The 16,611-nt window shown below is 45.5% G+C and overlaps 1 protein-coding gene and 1 long non-coding RNA gene across 2 annotated transcripts in view; one reads left to right on the forward strand and one right to left on the reverse strand.

Annotated features, from left to right (window-relative positions):
- LOC306924205 overlaps positions 1 to 16,611 on the forward strand; it is a 52,963-nt gene that overhangs the window by 7,177 nt on the left and 29,175 nt on the right. The window lies entirely within an intron of this gene.
- On the reverse strand, positions 6,766 to 8,058 carry LOC306924336 (inositol polyphosphate multikinase-like; the record flags this gene model as incomplete). Its single annotated transcript, XM_079502828.1, has 1 exon — positions 6,766 to 8,058. One exon carries the CDS (start codon positions 8,056 to 8,058, stop codon positions 6,766 to 6,768), a length of 1,293 nt encoding a protein of 430 aa, XP_079358954.1.

Raw genomic sequence — 16,611 nt, forward strand, 5'->3', positions numbered from 1 at the left:
GCTATGGAAGTACAGCAAAGCTTCTAGAAGACCCAGACGTTCAAGATTTGTAATTTATACAAACTACACAAGATTAGGTTATGTGCTGTTGCTGTTGTCTCTACGTTGTAGCACAAATAGTTAGTTAGTTAACAAATAGTTAGTTAGTTAACTAACTAACTCTCGCAGCAACTAACTGTAGCACAGATAACAAAAAATAATAAATAATAATAAAAGTATTACATAGTAAGTAAAAAGGGTAAAGGAAACAGCAAAGCATGTGCATTGTGTGTGTGTGTGTGTGTGTGTGTGTGTGTGTGTGTGTGTGTGTGTGTGTGTGTGTGTGTGTGTGTGTGTGTGTGTGTGTGTGTGTGTGTGTGTTCCTGGGCTTCAGGAGGAAAGACTCTGGGAAACTGGACTCACAAGCCAAGTGCTTCGGGGTCTGGTCTGATTGGCCAGATCTCAACGACCTTTGCCATCGGACAGGAGTCCAGCTAAAATGGGCAAAAAACAACGAAAATGTGCCCATCTCTGATGGATTAATTACAGACCCTGCAGCGTGGTAGTGAAGGCTACCCTCACCCACCAGGGAGCGGACACTAGACTCCAGCGTGGTAGTGAAGGCTACCCTCACCACCAGGGAGCGGACACTAGACTACAGAAAGAAACGGCAAGAAGGGTTCTGCTTGGCACGAAACAGACTGAAGCCAAAGAACACTGCAGGCGTGGCCTTCGACTGCAGGGAAAGTTGGCCTGTGTTGATTCAGCTGATCACTCTGTTTCACATTCGATGTACAAAAATGCTGTTATAGTACAATCTGTCAATCTGGTATCCCGACACCCACACTCCACTCTGTATAAACCATCATGATTCTGAACAACACCTAGAATCCATCGCACACATAACAAACGGATGCAGTGCATACAAAAATGTGTATATTGCTCGCCACGACCGGATTGTTGACCTAGTGTCTGATGCAGTTCGAAAGTATGTGCCATCTAGTGCAGCAATGTATAAACATTCAAGAGTGTTACCAGATTGGTTTAGCTGTGCATGCGATGTCTTTGCTAACATCCCAAATACACCTGATGTTGTCTTTGTTGACACCAGTCACAAGGAGGTCCTGATTCTGGAGGTGGGCTGTGTCTTTGATTTGTACATGGACCAGGCATTCCAAGATAAACACTCCAAGTATCAACCACTACTTGGAAGTATAACAAACCTGGGGTATCGCTGTAGATTTGCCATACTGATATTCGGAAGCCTGGGCCATGTGCATAAAGTGACCATGAGTGGCCTAAGAATAGCTGGCATGACAAAAAGTAAAGCCAAACAACTTGCCAAATACTGCTCTGTTTCGGCTGTTATAGGCAGTTTGTCTGTGTGAAGGAGGAGGTGCCTTAAGTGAACATGAACTGTCAACCCCGTTACATTTGTCTCCTTGTAAAATGTTGTAATTTGTGGATTCAAATAAAGAAATCGAAATGTGTGTGTGTGTGTGTGTGTGTGTGTGTGTGTGTGTGTGTGTGTGTGTGTGTGTGTGTGTGTGTGTGTGCGTGCATGCGCGAGCGTGCGTGCGTGCGTGCGTGCGTGCGTGCGTGCGTGCGATTGAAATATGTATTAACAGTTTGCAGAATTACAGTACATTTCAAGCACAAACTCAATACAAAGACTGTTAACTGTGAGTGGACGACCCAATTAAGCATTACACTTGTTTACAAGAGGGTCCACCATGTTCAATTCATCAAAACATTTAGAGACGTACAAATAGACACTTCTATATAGTCAAGGAACAGAACAGGAATTCATCATAAAAGCGTGCGTGCGTGCGTGCGTGCGTGCGTGCGTGCGTGCGTGCGCGTCGGCGGCACAAATAATATGCGAGTAGGGCAACAGAGTATGGGTTTTATGCCGTTCAGACTATGGGTTTTATTGGGTACGTCTCCCATTGGCTTAGAGGTAGCCAATCATGAAAAAGTGTCCACTACAGTCGCTACTAGAGGTAGTATAGCAAATGTATTTGGAAAAGAAGAGTTGTTTGTCTGCCAAACAAACAGGGATTTCCACTGGGACCTCCAGAAACCTGCTCAAAGCTTCTGAAGGTTAAACACAGGAAGCATAACACGCCCACGGGTCTCCCAGTATAGCATCTGTTAATTGGAGACGTACGTAACGTGACAGAAGAAATGATGTCACCGTGTTGGCACGCAGGGCTGCAGTGTCACGGCAGCAGGTCTAATCCATTTAGGGTTGTCTGGAGCGCCAATAAACAGACTTTACTCGTCACTTTGCTACACTAGCCTATACTTCCATCATACATGGCCTAGCCCCACCTAGCCTGCCTAGCCCCGGACTTACTGGAGGCAAAGCCAAATGTGAGATCTCACATGTCTCTCTGACAAAGGCCTTCTGGTGATACCAAACTCGTAACCAAAGGGGAACCGGGCCTTTGCAGTGGTTGCTCCCACACTGTGGAACGCCCCTGGGTGATACAAAATAAATGCTGATTCTGTTGACAGATTTAAGATCTCGTTAGACACATTTATTTAGGAAACATTTTGTCTTGTACATTTGTGACTCTTTTTGATACATGGCAAGACTCAGGAGAGGAGAAACTGATTTTTATTTTATTTTATTCAAAAATGATCTGAATGAATATCTGCGGCCCATCATGGTAAATAATATAATGAGTTATTGTCTCCACCAGGCCGAAGGCATGGGGAGAGAGTATGTTTTGCACTCCGTCCGTCCGTCCGTGTGTCCGTCCGTCCGTCCGTGTGTCCGTCCGTGTGTCCGTCCGTCTGTGAACAGCTAATCTCCGGCACCGTTAACCCGGTCGATGCCAAATTTTGCACACACACTCCCTGGATACCAACAATGAACCTCTGCCCCAAAATTTCCAGAACGGCCTGTTATAGCGCCACCAGGAGGCCACTTTGTGCAAAACAAGTTTTTGGACAGTACACCTACAGATTTTGTCCAAACATCATGCAAATTGGTACACAGTCTCTCTAGAGCCATTCAACGAAACGGGTCTTTCAGATTTCTCAGACTCCATCCTGATTGGCTAAGATTAGCTTCCAAAGTTCGCAGGAGTGCTCAGTTTCAAAAAAATGCTGCAAATCATGAACACATCGTCTGATTTCCGTGAAATTGCGCACGCACATTCCCACTAGGCCGAGGAAGAAATGCCACGTGAACATTTTCAAATCAGCCTCATGGTGGCACTATAACTGGCCGAAAAGTGTTTTTACCTCCAACTGCACGGATTTGTGGATAACTTTGTATGCCAACTTCCTAGAGGCCAAGGAAAAACCTTTGCCTGGAATATTTCACATCTGCTCTTTATAGCGCCACCAGGAGGCCGACATATGTAAAACACATTTTCTAATATTACTCCTTCAGATGTTATCCAAATTTCACGCAAATCGGTACACATGCTCTCCATAGTCATGTGATCAAGACGGGTTTGTTTGATTTATCATAATCCACCTAAACTTTTCAGGAGTAGCCGGCTTTGTACCCGTTTTGTACAAATCGCCACAACTACTCAACGCAGCATCCGATTGCGGTGAAACTGTGCATGCATATTCCCACTAGGCTGAGGAAGAAATGCCACTTGACAGTTTTCAAATCAGCCTCATGGTGGCGCTACAACAGGCCAAGCCGTGTCTCACACACACACACACACACACACACACACACACACACACACACACACACACACACACACACACTCACACACACACACACACACACACACACACACACACACACACACACACACACACACACACACACACACACACACACACACACACACAAAACATGATTATATTACTCCTAAACATTTTGCCAAACATCACACACTCCTATCCTCCTGGTGGAGACCTGTGCCCAGAAGGGCACTTTTTCTAGTTTTCATTGTTTTGAACAAGATTGTAGGTGAATTGAAAATAGAAAGTGATATGTAAGTAATATTTATTCACCTGCGATAAACTGTTCATTATAATGATGTTCTCTTCACATTTTGTGAGTGATCGCCTCATTTTGTAACGTCATCATTAACCAAAAAGTGTTTTGTTCATTGACGTTTGTTTGGCCTTATAGACGGAAAATGACTTTGTATTTCCTTAATTTTTAGACTAGTCGTGTAGTCTGTTACAAAATACATTTGTAAACGTTTCCAAATAATACTGACATTCTTACCCTTGATGTCATGTGTAATGGAACTGCATTCCCAGGCGTTCCGTTGACACTGAAAGGGTTGCCCAGCTGCCCCAAAAACTTAAAACTTTTGGGCAGGTAGAGCTTGCTTTCAGATTGCCAGACGGGGTAAGTGCTTGTTTGAGAGGAGACAAGACTGTCTTCTGGTCTGTGGAATGTAGAATTAGAGCACTATGCCACAGACGAAAAACAGTCTAAGTCCACACTATTTCTCCATAATGTATAAATGATAGATTAAGGGGTCAGGACAACGAGGCCTTTTCGTGGAGGGGTCAGAATGAAATTTGGACTTAAGACTGTTTTTTGTTTATGTACCTGTGTGAAGGAAGTGAGGGGCGTTCTTGTCATCATACATCATCATGACGTAAAATATGCCTTAGTATTTTTGCTTTGTGTAGGACAAAAATCACACCCGTGTGAACTGAGTGGTGTAAGGTTTTATATAGCATGATCAGCTGTGGTCTGACGTTTGGCTAGGTAGGGTCGTCTTCTGATGTGATGATTTGTGACCATGAAGTTGATTCAGCTGGAGTTTTTGTCCGATGTGAGGTATTATATAAGGTAAGGTATTATATAGCCTGATCAGCTCTGATCTGACGTAATGAAATCACACCCGGATGTGATTTCACAACTGGCTTTTTTTGTGCAGAAAAAATGAGCATGGTTGCTACGGTCATCCAGTTCACCCGGGTGTGATTTAATTACGTCAGAAATTATTTTGAACATAGCAACCATGCTCATTTTTTCTGCACACAAAAGCCAGTTGTAGGAGTGGTTTACACCACTCAAAAATAGACACTAGGCCGATTTGCTCAGAAGACACTATGACGTAAAATTCACCATTCATTGTCAACGGGAATTTAATGTTTGTGTAAGATAAAAAATAAGCCGGTTTGCTCAGACACTATGACATAAAATTCTCCATTCATTGTCAAAAGGGAATTTAATGTTTGTGTAAGACGAAAATCTACACTAATAGCTGAGTATAGGAGGGGCTATAGCGCCCCTCAAAATATGTGAATACTTCTCCCATCACTGAGAGCAACTTCCAATAAGCAGGGAAAACACATACTAATGCAGAGACAGTGTGGTGCCTCGGTAAACTATTCTATAGGATCACAGGTAAGCCAAGATCCTAGCATCAGTCTAAAACTCTGAACAGTATAGTATACTATCAAAATAAGTATCTGCAAATTCTGCATTGATACCATATAATCAATTAACCTAGCCCCTGTCTAAATAGCATGCTATCTAAATTACATTTTAACCTTGTGAGCAAGAAAGAAGGCCTAAGTAACAAAATCACACTTGTGTGAAGTAGCCACATGACGTCATGCTGTCATGGTCGTCATACGGTCCAGAGCCAAGAGTTGCGACATTGAGGGGGCAGAAAACAGCCCGGTCACTCACGTGGTTCATGTACTCGCGCGAGCCCATAGACTCCAATGCATTCCGTAAACTTCCGGTTATCCCCATGCTCAAATCAATAGATGTCTATGTAGGAGAGCCGCCATTGTACTGCAGGCCCCATGAAGTGAACGGAGTTTGCGTAACTCTGGCTCTGATACGGTCCGGCTGAAGCCTACATCTGGAATCATACGTCATAGATAAGTCATAGATAAGTCATAGATGACTGACGTCATAGATGATACATCACAGGCTGATTCCAGGTTGTTCCTAAAACACAAAGACATTAAACCCATTCAGGGAACCCCTTTTGGTGTTTTAAATTATGTTATACTTTAGCTATTATGAAATCACACCCGTGTGAAGTGAGGGGCGCTCTGATCATTATACATCATCATAGATCATCTCATGAACAACTGCATTTATGTGATTGGTTGGATAAATGTATGTCATATTTAGCGGACATTTGATCTAATTTCTCCTTTCATTGTCAATGGCAAATATGAGACGTGTTGGGACAAAAGCTGTATATAGGAGGAGCTTGCACCCCTCAAAAATAGCAAATCTATAAGCTCATTGGCACTCGGTGCCGCGCTACGAGCTTGTAGATCTGCTATTTTTGAAAAATCATGAAAATGTGTGCAAATCTTTGAATATATATTCTTTCCCAATGAAATCTTTGCTTCTGGGGGGTCCCTGGAACAACATATTTTGAGATTGGAGTCCGGGGCCAATTACATATAATTCCTTGACATGAAATAGAAAACCACTGATATAGAAACATGGGTTTTTCAGAAAACTGTCAGGATTTAGAATACATTGTAGAATTGTCCTCAGGTCTAAATGGGTTAAAGAGAGGAGTCAGGGTGAGGAGACAACCAAGGGACACATTTGAGAGCTGACAGCGAATTATGATTTAGTCTTTTGAATAACACACCATTTAGTTTTAGTAATCTGAAATTGTTTAGTCTTAGTTGACTAAATCAAAAATCTTGGTCTTTTGGGGCCCTATTTTCTGATTTTGTCTTAGTCTTTTGAACACACGACACCATCTAGTTTTAGTTCTATTTAGTCATCTGAAATTGTTTAGTCTGTTTAAAAATATCGGTCTTTTAAATATTTAGTCTTTTAGTCTCAGTCGACAAAAACACCTAGGAGGACTCGTGCAGAATCTGCTCCAGCACCGCCAGTAGGTGTTTCAGGCCGTAGATGTAGCCGTGGTCGTGGCTATCGCTCGGGAACACGTGTGCAAAGTCAATCATCCGGACCTCCACCTCCTTCTCCTCCTTTGTTTGTTTGTCCTTGTCCCTCCTTGTCGCTCGTCTCTCCGTCTCCCCTATGCCCTGCACGCTCCGTCCCTCCTGTGGTGATCGGATGCCGTTTTCGTTCGGCCGTGACCGTCTCCCGGCCGCGTGTTTCCGGGGCGAGTCGTCTTCCTCGCTCGACGCCGCGGCAACTACGACGTTTGACGCCGCGTCTCCTTTCCTGCGGTTGGCACACATGGTGGCCGGGCCGCGGTCCAGTGGCACGGCGACCCGGATGTCGGCCTCTGGCGAGGCAGGGCCGATCGAGGGGATGCTGGGAAGAGAAGACAGAGACAGAGACAGGGAGGAGGGGAGGAGGCCCTCGTAGACGAAGAGCAGGGAGCTGGAGTAGAAGACGAGCTGCCGCTGGGACTCGAACCAGCCGAGGACGCGGCGCACCCTGCCGACGCCGGCCGACACGACGTCCTTCCGCAGACCCGCGCCGTTGTTGAAGAACCTGGCGAGTCCGTCTCTCAGCGTGTCTTTGACCAGTCCTATCCCGTACCGTTTGTCGTAGGAGTGGAACGCGTCGCCGGTCGCCTCGTACACCCTCATCCCCAGAACCCGGAACCCTATCTCTTCCATCAGGGGGTACTTTCGGATCTGTCGCTCTCGCTTCTCCCGCGAGTCGAACGGGTCGTAGCCCCGCCGGCCCAGCTTGACGTCCATGATGCACGGCTTGACGAAGCGACGCGTGACGTCCTCCAGCTTCAGGTACAGGTCTCCCCCGGCGGGACCGTCGTCGGGAGACGACGACCAGGTGCCGTGATATTTGGGCAGGTGACTTCGGAGTTCCAGCAGACGCGGGTCGCGGCAGTCCTCCGCGTACACCGTGTCGTAAAAGCACATCTCTCGCGGGCCTCTCGGTGGCGGTTGAAGCTGTTTCAGAACGTCGCCGTCCGGATGCTGGAAAATGCCTGTTTCACGCACCCCGAATCTGTGACCTGCCACCTGATGAGGCAGTGGGACACAGCCGTTCATGTGGGGAGGAGGAAGAGGAGGAGGCGACGGTTGGCCGTGGGGCTCCCGGAGGAGAGCAGTGGCTCCGGGTTGACCGCCACTGCCGTCGGACGGTTGGGGGTCAGGTCCCGTCTTCTCGGCCCCAGAGAGAACTGCTTCATCACTTGATGCAGACAACATTCGCACAGACAAGCTCGACACACATTTTACAAGCCCCAAAGAAATAAAACAAAATATAGATAATTGCGGATTTATATATTCACACATTTCCCTATACGTCACCGGTGAAGATAGCATAAATGTGTGGTGTTGGTGTTGTGAATTCATATAAAAATCACACCCGTGTGTGAAATGAGAGGCGCTCTTCTCATCATAATTCCGCATATTTAGCGGAATTATCAGCTCTTATCATCATACATCATCATCATGCATCATCCCATACTGGCCAATCAGAATGCTTGTTGCCTGTGATTGGTTAGCTGATTTGCTCGCTTACATATGACGTACATTTTCCCTTCAGTGTCAATGGCGTTTAATGTTTTGATGTTTAATTTACGTCATCTGACGTCATTTCTCCGTTCACCGTCAGCGGGCAAAACGTGAGACGGGCGGGGACAAAATGTAGCTGACATTTGACCGGAATTCTCTTACTGTGGTCAATGGCAAATCTTGAGACGTGTAGGGACAAAAACTGTTTATGGAATTTCGAAAATTCACAATGATGGCGTCTGATGACGTCAACAACATGATGTCACGGACATTCCATGCTCAGTCAGACAGACAGACAGATGTAAACAACATGCCTTGTTTAAAACTCTCTCTCTCTCTCTCTCTCTCTCTCTCTCTCTCTCTTGATACAGTAATGTTGTCAGATAATATCCATCCTGGCAGTCAGGACGTAGCACCAAAAAGGGCCTTTCTCGGCCCCACCCTTCTCCCATGTGTTTAGGATCCAAGATGGCCGCAGCACCAGGAGGGGGTGGCCTTACTGGGCTGCATTCAGTCATTCAAGACACCTGTCTTGTGTTTGTCTTTAATGGCCGCTCCAATGCATTTCCAATGGAAGCCCATATGGTTTGACCAAACATTTTGTTTGATGGGGGGGGGCAGAACACATCCATCAAAGCTGTGTTCAGACACAAGGCAAGTGTCAGACACAAGGCAAGTGTCTTGAATGTAGCTCAGTAAGGGCATATGTCGACTCACCTCCGCCCCACCCCCTCTTGGTGCTGTGGCCATCTTGGATCCTAAACACATGGGAGAGGGGTGGGGACGAGAAAGGCCATGACACAACTTCTTATATAGGCCGTGTCCATTTCTGCCTGGCATTTTGTATTTTCTTCAAGACACGAATCGGTAGATTCGGTACAATGTAGGCATTTTAGCAGACACATAGATATAATGCAGAGAGACAGTGTCCTCAAGAGACTAGGAGGCAGCAGGGGCTCAGGTGTAGAGTGGCCGGCAGAGCATGGCCGGATGGGAACTGCGAGGTTTCCAGTTCGATCCCTGTGGTCTACCCCAGAGTTAGTGTCGAAGTGTCCTTGAGCAAGACACTGAACCCCTAATTGCTCCTGATGTGCTGGTTGGTCCCTTGCATGGTTTCCCCCGCCATCGGTGTATGAATGTGTATGAATGGGTGAATGTAATGCACAATCTCTGTAAATCGCCTTGGATAAAGGCGCTATAATATAAAGGCACCATTTACTAGGATGAGGGCAACAACGTGCTAGCATGTGGTCTGACGTACAGGTTCTCCTCCGCTTGGTGTCTCGCAGTACAGTACAGTTTCCTTCACGGGAGAATTTCCCATTTTCTATGTACTTTTCTACTTCTACTTCAGTACATCTCCGAGACAAATATTGCAATTTTACTCAACTACATTTGAAAACTTTCTACTTACTTTTGTAGATTTCGATTATCATTACAAAACATTACATTAACCACTTCAGCGTAGCTATTTAAACTTTGGCTATTTGAAAAAAATCTACAAGCTCACAACACGTTGCAATGCGAGTATCGTGTGCAAGTAGCCTACAGTATATACATTTTAGACATAATGATAAATGATACGTAGCTGGCAGTTACTTCAGTCAGATATATACTCGAGGGGTTTCATGCCGTGATCAAGGGCGCATAACATAGGGTGCGTTCGGAAATGCGTCCTGAACGCACTGGTGTGCTCTCTTGTCGTTCGTTTATTCAGTGCACTCGGTGCGTTGTCGTTCGTTTATTCAGTGCGCTGCGCACCGGGTGTGCCGAGTGCCCGCACTGAGCGACCCTACCCTGAAGCTGGGGTTGTCCGGTGTCGGCGGTGTGAATGCGTCACAGCTGTGGTCGTTCGTAAATAAGGCACTCTGTGACGTCACCGCCCACCACACTCAACAAACTGACCACATTCCCGGTGCACATTTCCGAACGCACCCATGTACTCAAGGGGTTAATATGCTGCATTACTATGTGGGTGTATTCAGTCAGTGTGTGCAAGACCCACATGTCATTCGCTGACGTGGCAGTCAGCTGACCAATTGGGCGGGGTACTTAAAGCTCACTAGACTGCATGCTCTTCCTGCCTTCCTTCTGCTCATGGTTCCTGGTTGTTATGTGATGTTTGCTCCCACCACCACCCCAGCACCACCGGTGGGCTCTGTTATTTCTGTTCCCCATGGGGGGTTTTATTGTATATCTATCTCCCTGCTCCTAATGTTTTATGATGGTGTTTAATCGTGCCGAGCAGGGAGAAAAATGTAGCAGAGCCGAACGTCAAGATTAATATCATATGCACACTTGTATTCTCATTCTACAATCAATGTTGGTAAATCTATTTGTGAGTTGTCTGACTGAAATACATTTTAGACATAATGATAACTTGTGAAATGGGACATTCTGCATACTGAGTCCTTCTCCTTTTGGTACTTAAACCCATTTTGGGGCGGGAACCCCTTTTGGTGTTAGCATTATGTTATGCTTTAGCTATTGAAAAATAGCAGATCTACAAGCTCATAGCGCGCCACCGAGTGGCGCGCTACGAGCTTGTAGGTCTGCTATTTTTGAGAAATCGAAGAACGACTGACATAGAAACATAGCTTTTTCAGAAAACTGTCAGGATGTAGAAGACATTTTTTAGAATCTGATCTCAGGTCAGATTCTAAAATCTCACGGCAGCACATCCAGCGACACGTGACGTGATTCATCTAACAGCGGTGATTAATCCACTTGATCCTTCCTCAGTGAAGCGGTTGACCTCAAAGTGACCCTGGCCCTTGCCGCCGCCACAGCGTGACGCCGTTGAGTGAGATCAGTGCTTCTCAACCCGTGTGTGTGTGTGTGTGTGTGTGTGTGTGTGTGTGTGTGTGTGTGTGTGTGTGTGTGTGTGTGTGTGTGTGTGTGTGTGTGTGTGTGTGTGTGTGTGTGTGTGTGTGTGTGCGCGCTCCATATATGGCCAGTACAGAATTCATTCCATATGTTGATCTCACACCCCAATGCGCTTTGCGCCAACGCTCGCCCAGCAGTCTGCTGTCCTGTCCCCAGGCGGATATGTTGATCTGACCCCCCCATTCCAAAGCGCCAGTGCTCGCCCAGCAGTCTGCTGTCACCCAGGCGGATGCGTGCGCGCCTCGCCCTAATGTGCGAGGTCGAGGCTTCTCGCCCTCAGGCGTCTTACTGGTTAGACATACTAACAGTCCGACAGGCATTAGTTCGACAACACCACCGCTCACACATCTGTGACCCGTGATGTGGGTTAAAACTCACTCGTGACTCCCGACTTGCGCGGCAGGTTAAAACGAAACCGTGGCAGGTTAAAACTCAACCCGTGGCTCCCAACATGCGTGGCAGGTTACAGCTAACCCGTGGCAGGTTAAAACTAACCTGTGGCTTCCTGTGAGGTTATGTTTAGGGTTGGGTTTTGGGTAGGGTGTCGGTCTCATGACTGTAGGACCAAACACATGCACCATAAGTCCATAGACTTTTAATGACTGCCATATGACGTAATTTTAAAATCACACCCGTGTGAAGTGAGGGGCGGTCTTATCATATCATACGACTCATCATACATCAACTCATCTCCCACCCAATCACGCCGGCCAAACACAATTTGCGTCACCTCACTTTTGTCTTCAATGTTTGTGTTTACACGAACACTCAAAGCTGCGCATATAGGAGTAGTGCCCCTCAAAAAGCCAGACAGACTTTCACAGCGCCCAGGATTACATTAGATAATTGACACTGGGTGAAAAAAATGGGTTGCAAAATCGTGGGATAAAAATCACACCCTTGTGAAGTGAGGGGTGGCGTACATCATCCAATAAAAGATGAACATACTTCTTCATGAATTAATTTGTCAACTTATGTTATTATCTTTTAACCATGATACGATGTTTAAAAAAGACTCGCCTTTTCATCATGATCATGTAAGATGACAACTGAATTTATGTGATTGGTTAGCCGATTTGCTCGTCTACATATATGACGTAAATGTTCCTTTCATTGTCAACGGCATTTAATGTTTGTGTTGCCACAAATTTACGTCATATTTCAGGCACATATGACACAAATTCTCCTTTCATTGTCACTGGCAAATGTGAGGCTTGGCTGCCACATGATGGGGCCTGTCCCAGCAAGCCAAATGACGTCATGATGACGTTATGATGACGTCCTCCGGTGACGTTCAGGACTGGGCCAGATCACAGCCCATATGGCGATGATCTTTACGTCATTTCCAGGACGTCTTCAGCAGTTATAATAATATCGCTTATTCTGGGCCAGATCTAACTAGTTATGAAATTACTTTAAGTTGATCTGGCCTCGCTCGGACTCTCTCTGATTCATCCAGGGACGTCCGTCTTAGTGGGCAGAATTTATGTTTCTTGAAATCAGGTGATATTCTGGGCCAGATCTGACTAGTCCTGGTTTGACTTGACTTGACCACAACAGAGACGTCACTAATTCGTCCAGGTCCTGACCGTGCTTGCTGGTTTTTATTTTTAGTAGCGCTAGCCCCTCCAATGCATGGCTTTTGAAGATTACGGTAAGTCATATGGCAGGCGGCCAAGGGATTTATAATGTTTGTTTAGTACTTTAGAGTACTAATGACGTAAATCGTTCGCCAGCCAAGTCTGGTGTGACGGCCCCCTTTTGTCATGGGTTCTGTGTGTGATTGATTGATTACTAACCAGTTTCCATTGCAGTGCTGGTTTGGAGGGTGGAGCCAGAGTTAATCAGAGGAAGTGGAGACACCTGGCCAGTGTCTCCTCAAAGTAACACTATAAAAGACCTGCTCTGTTCATGCTCTCTCTCCTCAGGCTCAGGCTGCAGGAGCAGCCATAGCAGATAAGAGCACAATAAAGAGTCAAAGTCAAAGTCAAAGTCAAAGTCGTACGATTAGTCACAGACGTTACCGCAGTGAAATTTGTTCTCTGCATTTGACCCATCTCTTGGAACGGTGAGCCGCAGCGTGCGCCGCGCTCGGGAATCATTAGTTGTTTTGACCCCCAATCCAACCCATTGATGCTTAGAGTGCCAAGAATGGAGGCATTGGGTCCCATTTTTAAAGTCTTTGGTATGACCCGGCCGGGGATCGAACCCCGACATCCCAGTTTCAGGGCGGACACTCTCACCACAAGGCCACTCTAACCACAAGGCCACTGTCTGAGTACTATAGACGAATAACAGTTTAAGTCCACACTAATTATCCATAATGTATAAATGATGGCTAAGGGGTCAGGACAACGAGGCCTTTTCGTGGAGGGGTCAGAATAAAATTTGGACTTAGACTGTTATTCACTTGTTCTGTTGCATTTAACCGTGCATCATGTTTCCCTGGCAGTTTAGGTTGGAAACCTAAATTAATTGCTTTATCTTCACATTTCCACCATGTGTTAATGGTTGTGGCCCAGACCATAACAATTGACTTTGAGGACATTACAATTTATTTGTTTAGGTCACTTTAGAGAGAGCCTTTTTAGAGCCAGCCAAGTCTATGGACTTTAGGGAAGGCAGACAGTACAGTCAAACGAAAGACAGCTAGTCAACAAGGGCAACTTCCTGACGCCGTAGCACGAGCGACCGCTCGTACCACCGTAGCACGGTGAACAGGGGTGTTTAAGCTTTAGCTTTAAAACACACTGACAAAGAAGGCAACTCAGAGAGGGGCCAGCAAGCTAGCTACTCAGAGGGAGTTATACCTTCCTACGGTAAACAATTAGTCCTTACCAACCGACGACGCCGAGGAAAGGAAAGAGGAAGGGGAAATGACGTGCGCGGGCAAAGTAACCTCGGAGGCGGTGCCTCACTCGCACGTCATTTTCCCGTGGCTTTTAGCACGGGATCATCGGTAAGTCCGCTGATCCCGCTATATTGGATCACTCCAATATATGATAGGGCAGTAAATGACGACGTAAGACGCAACGTGGCTGATAAATAAATACAGTGTGCGCCCCTCACTTCACACGAGTGTGATTTATAATTTTTTACCATAACATGTTGAACTCTGAGCATGAACAAACCATGTGTACAGCCATGCATATTCTGAAGAAAACCTGCATGGAGACTTGACCTTCAGTAATTGCAGTCTCATGAGACATCATATTTGTCAGTGTGTACAGACATATTTATGACCCCTGTCGAGACTGTACCTTCACATAGCAATATATCTCTTTTTCATGTCAAGGTCCGGTTATTCGGCATTTGAGTCACGGACAACCATTTGATGAGATTTATTAGCCTCTCAGACCCAATACTTGGTAGGCTATATTTTGTTGTCCTTGGGCTTTGTAACGTTGATCAAAATACCAATTGTAACTCTTAAGAGAGCGTAAAATGAAAGCAAATTCATGTTACGCTCTCAAGAGTTAAAGCTCTATAAGGGTCCATTTGGTTACCAGCTCTCGATCATTTAGCATGGGGACCGTCACCACCTGGAACCTGGTATTATGGTATTGCTTATTTATAAGAGAATTGAGAAAAGCAATGTCACAGCTAGCCCATAATGTTTGAAATACAAGGATGTTACGCTCTCCAATTCAATCGTGTAATTCAAATGTTCATTATAGAGTCAAACAATAGTATATAGTTGATTGATTGATTGATTGATTTAAAATGTTATTAACAGATTGCAGAATGGGTACCGTGTAGGCCTACTACAGTCCAAGAAAGGTATGGTACAGGTCAATACAAAAACTGCTAATAAAACCAGAAATAAATGATAAATCACTAAGACTGATTGTTTACAGCAGGGGTTCTCAACCTTTTTGGCCGGGGACCCCCAAAAATGCTTTGGCAACGTCTCGGGACCCCCGTCCCGCCCCCTCCCGACCCCCAATATAAATTGACTGCTACAATAACCTTAATAATAGAGACAATACACCATCAATAAATACTGAAACCATCATCATTAGGGAAGGTGTATGCATGTACTATGTGTACTATATGTAAACTCTTCATTTCCACTTTACAGCCATTCAGTTGCAAAAAAAAAAAAAAAAAAAAAAAAACGTTGGGGACCCCCCAAAATAATTTGGCGACCCCTCGAGGGGTCGTGACCCACGGGTTGAGAACCCCTGGTTTACAGCACAATAAATGTAAACATCCACCACAGTATACCCATGTCCATGATTGTCTCCACCAGGCCGAAGGCATGGGGAGAGAGTATGTTTTGCACTCCGTCCGTGTGTGTGTCCGTCCGTCCGTGTGTGTGTCCTTCCGTCCGTCTGTGTACAGCTAATCTCCGGCACCGTTAACCCGGTCGATGCCAAACTTTGCACACACACTCCCTGGATGCCAACGATGAACCTCTGCCCCACATTTTCTAGAACGGCCTGTTATAGCGCCACCATGAGGCAGCTGTTCACATTTTTTACCTAAAACTGCACCGATCTGCGTGAAACGTTGCATGCACACTCCCTAGAGTCCAAGGACAAACCTTTGACCTGCATTTTCCGCATCTGCCTTTTATAGCGCCACCAGGAGGCCGACTTTTGTAAAACACATTTTTGGATATTACTCCTCCAGATTCTGTCCAAAAATCTCACAAATCGTTACACAGTATCTCTATGGTCATGTGCTCATGTCGGATCTGTCCGATATTTCATATTCCATCCTAATTGGCTATAATTGGCTTTCGCAGTTTGCAAGATTGCCCCGTTTGGAACAAAAGCCTCAAATCATGAACGCAGCATGCAATTTACGTGAAATCTTTCACACATTTTCTTACTAGGCTGAGGAATATATCCCACCCTTTTCACATTGGCCTGTTATAGCGCCACCAACAGGTTGATTTTTGCAAAACACCTTTTTGGAACAAAATGCCTCAAATCATCCAATTGCCATCAAAGGCGTAAGAAGAAATGGCAATCGGTACACATGATCTCTGTAGTCATGTGATCAAGACGAGTCTGTTGGATTTCTCAGATTGTACACTGATTGGCTAAGATTGCCTTCCAAAGTTTTCAGGAGTGGCCCGTTTTGTACAAAATGCTGCACATGTCCTGCTCATCCAGAATTCTATCCTCAGAGATGCTATGAGTGATCTGGCTCTGCATTTCCTCAACAAAATGAAGAAAATTGTTGCAAAAACAAACAAAACTAGAAAAAGTGCCCTTCCGGGCACAGGTCTCCACCAGGAGGATAGGAGTGTGTGTGATGTTTGGCAAGGATGTTTAGGAGGATTTTTTTTTTTTTTTTGATGATTTGAGGCATTTTGTTCCAAAAATGTGTTTTGCAAAAATCAACCTG

Source organism: Electrona antarctica, assembly GCF_951216825.1.
Source record: "Electrona antarctica genome assembly, chromosome: 6".
NCBI classification, from domain to species: domain Eukaryota; kingdom Metazoa; phylum Chordata; class Actinopteri; order Myctophiformes; family Myctophidae; genus Electrona; species Electrona antarctica.